This window comes from Myotis nattereri (genome assembly GCF_964212035.1).
Source record: "Myotis nattereri genome assembly, chromosome: 16".
NCBI lineage: Eukaryota > Metazoa > Chordata > Mammalia > Chiroptera > Vespertilionidae > Myotis > Myotis nattereri.
In genome coordinates, this window is record NC_138091.1 from 45,676,007 (window position 1) to 45,684,342 (window position 8,336).

General features: G+C 64.5%; 1 protein-coding gene across 1 annotated transcript; it reads right to left on the reverse strand.

The window, feature by feature from the left end:
- Positions 1 to 1,731: 1,731 nt before the first annotated feature.
- On the reverse strand, positions 1,732 to 5,973 carry NXPH3 (neurexophilin 3). Its single transcript, XM_081109721.1, has 2 exons — positions 5,803 to 5,973; positions 1,732 to 3,481 (listed from the first exon to the last, which is right to left on the reverse strand). The coding sequence occupies exons 1-2, from the start codon at positions 5,854 to 5,856 to the stop codon at positions 2,777 to 2,779; spliced, it is 759 nt and encodes a 252-aa protein (XP_080965847.1). The 5' UTR covers positions 5,857 to 5,973; the 3' UTR covers positions 1,732 to 2,776.
- Positions 5,974 to 8,336: the final 2,363 nt, after the last annotated feature.

Genomic DNA, 8,336 nt, shown 5'->3' on the forward strand with positions numbered 1-8,336 from the left:
ACGCTGCTCACCACCCTGTGAGGACCGACGGGCTGCAGAAGCATCATGATGGCAAGAGGAGTGGGGCCCAGCGGCTGATTCCAAAAGAATTCCGATTTTGGAGGAATTCTGTCAGCAAGACCTAGCTGAGCAGAGCGCCCGGGGACGCGGAAGGCAGGAAAGGAGGCCGAGACGGCGGAGTGTGCGCGCCGGTGAGATGAAGTTATTAAAATGAACCCACCTCCTGCGCGGCCAGAACTGTGTGCCAGGCAGGCCGGCCCTCCAGCTGTCCGCAGCATCTGGCTCTCCACGGGAGGAAGCAGCCAGGGGCTGGGGGTCAGAGCGCCCCCGGTCCTGCTGTAGGTCAGCCAGGCCCCTCGGAGGAGGGCCCAGGACCACCACTTGCTGCTGCCCCGCTCTTGTCCTCCAGCACCCACTGCGCCGTGGGAGGGGGTCCTGGCTGGCGTCGGTGGGTGGGCACCTGCAGGTGAGACGACCCCAAGTCCCCTGCGGCAGGCCCGGGGCCCTGGGCCTCTCTGAACACGAAGTCCCCGTCCCCAGGGCGGGAAGGAGAGAGTGGTGTGGGGCAGTGGGGGTGTCTCAGGCTCTGCCCAGGAGCGATGGCCCAGGAAACCCGGTGCAGGGCCAAGAGGCTGGGATAGGAGTGTGAGCTCATCACGTGCCCTTTCTGGGTCACGCCATATGAGGCAGCTTCTAAGGCCCCGTCCAGCTCTGCTCTGCACTGTAAGGGGCACTGGTCCATGCTGAGCGCTGCTGGGCAGGGAAGACAGGCTGGGGGTGGCGAGACCATCTGCCCCGCACGCCAGGACTCTCCTAACCGGGGCTGCATGGCCAAAAGGGACCCAGGGTGCCATGTCCCAAAAGGGCAGAGCTAGAACGCCCTCCGGAGAGGACACGTGATCTTGGTAGTGAGGGCCCAGCCTTCCCCTCCCTGAGCCCCGAAGAGCCCAGCCACCTCCCAGGTGAGGTGCCCTGGGAAGCCGTCATTCTGAGGGTCTCCTGTGGACTGCGGCAGGGGCATGGCTGCTTTTAAGCCCCGTGTGCCCCGATCCATCCTGGCCTGTTCCTTCACCAGCCGGTCATGAGACTGAAAATCCAACCCCCCCATCCCCCGCCCCCCCCCCCCCATTCTCTGAAAGGACCCTTCCCAGAAGCAGCAGGTGCAAGGCGCAGCCGGGAGAGGGCATAGAGGCGTCGCCGCATCCAGGGAGCCGAGCCAGAAAGGACCTTCGAGGTCATCCGAGCGGTCCTCCAAGTGTGACCCCTGAGCCTGGAGCACTGGCCTCCACCTGGGCACAGGTTAGATGGGGACATTCTTGGGCCCCACCCAAACCTCCGTGGGATTGAAACCCAGAAATCTGTTTTAACAAACCGTCTTGGTGGTTCAGAGGCCCATCTACTATATTCGAGACCCTCTGGGCTGGCCCAGCTCCTCATTTTATAGAAAAGAAATGAGAGTGGACTTGCCCAAGGCCACAGGGCAAAACACTGCTGGATCTGGGACCCCCAACTGGGCCCACCCAGACGGCAATCCAGGGAGGTCACCAGGAACACCCTTCTATGGCCCATCCCACCTACCAGCTCCCCCTCAGCTGCTTTTGCAGATGCCACCCCATCGGCTCCCACAGCTGTCCGAGCCCTGCAGCTCTGGGCCCCAGCACATGGCCTGCCACCATCTGAGAAATGCTGGCCGGACCCCGGGGCCCTTTCCCGACAAGGATCCAATGCCCGGGAAAGCTTTATTCCCTGCTCCAAGAACAAGACTCTGCACACAGAAGCTGACAATCAGGTGATTTCACAAGACCCCCGCCCCCCACCCCCTACAGACAGACACCACGGAACAGGGCCAGCACACCCTCCATAGCCTGGCCTCCCCCAGCCCCACAGCCAAGGGCGAGGCAACATCTCCATCAGCCCCAGTGCGCCAGGCAAGACTACTGAAGGGTGGCTCACCGGACAAGATGCTCGCAGAGGAGCCAGCAGGGGGTGGGGCGGAGGAGGGCCACAGCGCACAGGCGGGCTGCCGCCTATGGCCTTGGTGCTGGGAGAGCCAGGGTCACCCTCTGTCTCAGCTGCAGGAAGGGCGCGAGGGGGGTGGAAGAGCGATGGCAGGAGAGGGGGTTTTGGAAAGGGGTGGCCTGGCTGGAGGCAGAGGATCTATTTTTCACGACATCAAAGACTCCAAAGTCACCACCTCAGCCTCAAGCCGAGCTCAGTCCACAGTCCAGGACAAGGGGCTCAGGGCTGCCCACTGAGAGGCCCGGGGAGTTCCTCCTGCCTCCGCCCCCCAGGACTGGCTCCCAGGAGGCCCCACGTCCGCCCTGCTTCACTACCTCCTCGGTGTCCACACTGACGAAATCCCCTCTCCTTGTTGCTGTCCGGTCTCCGGATGGCAGGGAGGGAGCCACGGTTTTAGGCTCGTCTCCATGACTTGATTGGGGCCTCACTGGTCTGCCAGCCCCAGGGGCCTCCTGGACACAGCATCCGCCTGTCGCTCAGTGGGGACACCCGGGAGGCTGCTCGGAGACCCGCTCAGCCTCCAGTGCGCCTGCGTCCTAGGGACTCGCTCCACGACCTCAGGATAGAGGCCAGCACTTGGGACCCCTTCCCGAACACCACGTGAGACTTGGCCCTGGCCCCACCCGGCATCTCCTTCTCTCCACCCACTCCCTGCCTGAGGCTCCTCCCCTTCCCTGCCCAGTGTCCAGACAGATGGCCTGGCCTGTGGGCAGGCCTGTCCTTCCAGCCCCGGCCTGGCCTCTGTGGCCGCCCAGAGTCAGCCCGAGGGGTAGTAGGGAGCATCGCTGTGGTAGTTGTAATCTGGGCACACCTTCTGGACCAGCCTGTAGTCCGTGCTGTAGAAGGCGATGTAGACGCAGACGACTTTGAAGGGCTGCGAGCAGCTCCAGGTGGCTGAGCTCTGAGCGTGGTCTCGGGAGCAGGTCTTGGCTGGGTCGTGGGTGCAGAGCGAGGTCCGGCGACCCCGTTCCACCTTCTCCCACTCCATTCGGCAGTTGAAGATTTTGGAGGCCTTGGCTTCGATGTAGATCTGCTGCTCCTGGTGGAACTCCACGGCTTTGCTGGGGGGCACGAGGCTGATGGAGATGTTGCCTTGGCCCGTGGCGTTGTGTCGGAAGTGGACGCTGAAGGTCCCGTTCCCGTGGTCCACGATCTTCCCTGTGACGAGCAGGTTCAGGGCGACCGTCTTGATGTTGGAGTAGAAGTCGCCCCAGCCGAAGATTTTCTTCACCTTGGCTGACGGCGGGGGGCTATGTTTCGGGTGGTTGGGGGGCTGCCCAAGGAACCCCCAGGCTTCCCCAGGTGGAGCCAGCAGCCCCAGGAGAGTAGAGCTGGTCATGGGGCGGGACTTCGGTGGGATGTGGCCCCGCTTCCGAGGCATCCGGGGCCGCGGCTGGCTCTCGGGTTCATCATGCTCAGGGTCCTCGGAGCCGGGGGGACCTTCATCCTGGCCACAGATGACCTGGGGGAGGAGTTGTGATGAGTGTGAGAGCTCTGTCCCCAGGAGTTCTGGTCCATTGCTCCCACTGCCAGGATCATCTCTCGCCCTGTCTCTCCCACTGACCTGGCAGAGGGGCCCCTGCACTGCCCACTCGTGCGGGGGGCTGGGTGTATCCTCTGACCGGTGTCACGGTCCCATCTCCTCCCCGCCAACTCCTCTCCCCACTTTCTTGCCTCTGACCATTATTTAAAGTCTAAAAGGATGGAGGAGCATTCTCTCCGTGGACCACGGCTCCAGGGATACGGGGTCCCCCAGCTCCTGCGCTTGGGAGAGGTGCTGTGTGAGGCAGCAGCACATTCCTGCGCTCACAGGGCCCCGGGCGTAGGAGCGGTGGAGTGAAACCCCAGGCTGATGGGGGAGGCACCGCCCTCAGAGAGCCCCACCTCAGATGGAAGAGCTCCATCCTATGCTGGGGGAGCCCCCAGGTGGACAGAGAGGTACGGCCCTTGCCTCCTGGGACTTCCTAGTCTGCTGGGAAGATGGGACACCATCCTGTCCTAGGACGGTTACTACCCCCAGAGGCCATGGGAACCAGCAGACAGTGGAGCAGGAAACGGAGCCCAGGGACATTCTCTCTCAAGTATAAATACAGGAGGACTGGAGACCTGGAGTGGCTTTCACCCTGAGGATGGCCCAGGGCGTGGAAAGCCCAACCCTCCCACGGGGACCCTGAAGAGGACAGGCCAGGCCTTGCTTGCACGATGGGGTAGGCGTTATCACTCCCATTCCACAGATGAGGACATCAGCACTCAAAGGTTACATCACCAGGAGGCGAAGTCACATGGGCTCAGCCCTCCCACTTCACCACACACTCCCGGCCTCACAGACCAGACGTGTCCTTCCATAGGGGTTTGATCCGAGCCCCATCCCCACCCCGAATCTCCTGTAAAACTGCCAAGGCTCTGCTGGACCAGCTCTGGCAGCCGGGGACACCGGGGTGGCTTCCTGGAGGAGCTGGGAGGTGGGGGGGGGGGGGGGGGGGAGGAGAGAAGGGGGGGCCGGCAGGGCAGCCTGACCGAGCTGCTCGGGACAGCTCTGGAGGGCATCCAGGAGGCCAGGTTTCCTGAGGGCAGCCGCCTGGCGTGTCTGCTCAGCTTTTGACCAGAGCACTCACCCGAAGTGCCTATGTCACCAGCACCAGGGGCACCGGGCACAGCTGGGTGGCATCTGGATTTGCTGGCGTCCCTGGGGTGACGATGGGGGATGCCTGAGGGCTCGGGTCTGGGGGGCTCCGAAGGGGTTTGGGGTCTTCATGCCCCCTGTTCTGGCTCTGGTCATGCCCGGGGAGGTGTGCCGTGGCCCTGCCGCCAGGCCCCAGGGGTGGGTGGGGCCGCAGGAGGGGAGGCTCCGGGGGCTGGACTAAAGGCTGCAGATCTGTGTGCTGTGCGCTTGGCCCCAGGGGTCACAGCGGAACGGGTGGAGGATGGGGAGAAGGGCCGCAGGTCGGGTGTGAGCGGGAAGGGTTCCCGCACACAGTGAGAGGCAACGGGGATTATTGCTCTGAGGAAAGGGGCAGGTCCAGCTGTGGGGCTGAGGCTTCTCCACGACAGGATGGGGGGTGGGGCGCGGACGGCGGGCGCTGGGTCGGCGGGAGTTAAGCCCTACGCTGGGGCCTGGGGTGGGGTTCCCCGGTGTCCGGGTCCCCGGGCAGCCATGGGCGGCAGCACGGGGAGCAGCTCTGGGCGCCCGGCTCCGCTGCCGCGAGCGCCCGGGGCGGGAGCCGCCTGCCCAGGTCCTGTGGGGCTCGGGCTGCGCGCAGCCGGGAGGAGAGAGGAAAACAACAGGCGGGGAGGGCGGGAGCGGGAGGCGCGGGAGCGAGGGACGCGGGGGCCAACCACGCCGGGACCGGCTCCGAGCGCTGGGGGACCCACCGCCCGGGGCCCTCCGGGGCCCCGAGATCAGGAAAAAGCCCCAGCCCCTGGACCTGGCGGGTCACCAGCTCACAACTCACCCCCTCTCCCCCTCCAAGCGGCCCGGGCTCCTGGAAGGGGTCGGGTGACCCTCGGCGACCTAGCGGCCGGCCTTTTCGCTGCTGCAGGTCGCACCTCCCGCCACCAGCGGCCGAATGGGTGGGCCAGCCAAGCCTCGGCTCCCCGCCCCTATTAACCCGTTCTGTCCCTCCTTCGGCCTCGGACCCGCCCTCTCCCCCAGCCTCCAGGCGTTCCCTCCATCCAGGGGATGTGGGGGGGAAGGGAGAAAGTTTCCGGGCTCGGGAGCTTCCCGCGCTCTCCCCCCGTCCTCCGAGCCCCAGCCCGCCGCACAGCTCCCCGCGGACCGCTCACCAGATAGAGGCTGCCCTGCACTAGGAACACGAAGCAGCAGCGAGTCAGTTGCATCCTCCTCCTTGGCTCTCGCGCCCCTTTCTCTCCTCTTTTCCTCTCGGGGTCCCAGGGCCCTGCCGCACCCCGGCGCGTTTCAGGCGCGCCGTCCCATGCTCCGGCCGCCGGCGACTCGCGGCCCTGGCTCCTGCCCGTCGCCTGGGACCGACCCCGCCCCCTTCGGTCCAGCTGTGCAGCCGCCGCCCCCTTCCCCCGGTCCGGCCGAGCGCCGCGCGGCCCCCTCCGGGGGTCCCAGCGGTGCGCCTCGAGGGGTCCCAGGTGCACGGCGGCTCTGCCGCTCCAGATCTGCGCTCGGCGGCCCCTTGGGTTCCAGCGGCGCCGCTCTCGCCCAGATGTGCTGGGGACCCGCGCGCGCGCCCGTCCCTAGTGCCAATTCCCCAGACCAGACGGCCCCGCCCGCCCCGTCGTGGCGCGCCCCCTGGCGGACGCCCCTGGCCGCGCCGAACCCGGCCGCCGCTCGCGGCGCAGCACCCGCCAGACTGGAGCGCTCCGGGCGCCCAGCGACTCCCGCTTCCTCGTCCCTCCTACAAGCGGCGGCGGCTGCGGCTGCGGCGGCAGGTACCGTGAGCTCCCCCCCCCTCCCCGCCCTCCCCGCCTCGTACCTCCGGAGTTAACTCCTACCCTGCCGGCCTGGCCCGCAGCTCGGGGACCCAGGACAAAGGGAGCAAGACTCGGGGGGCGGAGAAATTCTTGGAAATACAGTGAGAGGGTGGTGACCCGGGGTGGGGACCCTACCTTCTCCACCCCTCTAGCAGGGCTTCGCATCTGCTGCCCTAACCTCAACCCCAGAAGCCCTGGGATCTGGAAAAACAACAACAACTTCCTTATTGCCACCGCTCCCCACAGCCGAAAGTCCACTTTCCTTCTGCAAGACGCGCTTCTGTGCGGAGGGAAGTTCTTCTGGGTGTCTAGCCTGTACTCCTGTTGGTATCATGTCAGTCCCTTTCCTTTCCTACTTTACACAGTTATTTGGTGTAACTGTTCTCCTTCCCGCCCCCGCCCCCAACACACACACGCTCGGCTAAAGCCCTGTGCTGAAAAGGCCGCTAGGGGTTAAGCGGGGTTTGGGGCTGGTCAGGGGTGAGCCTCCTGAGAAGCTGGGCAGTGAAGTGGGCAAGGGCTCCGTGGGGGCTGTTCCTGTTCTTCACTCGCATGGATGGACCCTGTGACCCAGGCAGTCACTAGGCTGGGATGTGGGGCTCCTAGAGATGCCAGGCCCCTGGTTATCTCGTTTCTGTAAACTTCCAGGGCAAGGAGGAAGAACAGGACCCCGATATGAGATACTCAAAGGTGGGACCCCCCCACTAATCTTCACATCTCTTTCCTGGAAGGTAGGGCCCCTTTAGTCCTTAGAAAAAGCAAAGGCCAGGTCTAGCACCCTGTGAAGGCTGTGAGGGTGAGGACGTACCCCAGCATTTGGGTGGGCACTCTGCTCAGTGGTCCTAGCAGGTCTCCGGCTGCATCCACCCCCCGCCCCCCCGCAGGCACCCAGCCTCCTCCCCCACCATCTGCCAGGCAGTGCGCTGGGAATGCAGATGAATCTTAACACCAGCCTGGGCCAAGCGCGATGAGGGAGACAGCTTCTGCAGAACCCAGACAGCATCACAGAGCCCCCTGCGTTCCCCAGGCACCCTGGGCGGTGCCAGGTGCAGCAGCCCTTCCCTGATGGTGGTGGTGGAGGTGGTGGGAGTGTGCATGTCTAGTTAAAGACCCCAAAGGCCAGGGGAGGAAGGGACAGCTAAATCCTGTTGGCCTCTGGTCCGGCTGGGAGGAAGAAGCGGTCGGCCTGAGCGTGGGCAGCTGTTTCCAGCGCTCAGCTAGGCAGAGGCATAGCCGGGCCCACTCCTTGCACGTCTCCAGAAGGCCCTGCCCCCAGGAGAGCCCTGTGGGCCAGAAGAAAGAGTACGGCTTTGCAGGCCAGGCAGCTCTGGATTCCACTCCAGGCCCGGCTGTGTGACCTTGGGCAGGTGGCGTTGGTTCTCTGATGCCAGTTTCCTGATCTGTTGTTGCGAGAACTAAATGAGACGACATGTACCAGCAACGCTCAGGCACAATGGCTGGCAGGCAGTCGTGGGAGTGCAAGAAAGGGAAGTTCTCGCTTTTCTACTTCCCACACATTTGCTCTGGCTGCTTCCCCTGACAGGCTTGCCCTCACTGCCCTCTTGGCCATTCCTGGCTCACACTTCCTTCACGTTTCCCCTCAGCATCCATCCATCAACCACTCACCAAGCCTGTCCTCCATGCCAGGCACCAGGCCAAGGGCTGGGATACAGAGATGAATGGGGCACCAGCCCTGCCTTCAAGGATCTCACTGGCTAGTGCTGAGCTGAGACATGGAAATCAATGACTATAACTCAGTGTGGTGCGTGGAATCACAGATCACTGTACCAGGCATTATGGATGCACCAGTGACAGCAAAGACGGGAGCAGGGTGAGTCAGGGATGGCTTCCTGGAAGAGGTGATGCTGCAGTTGTGA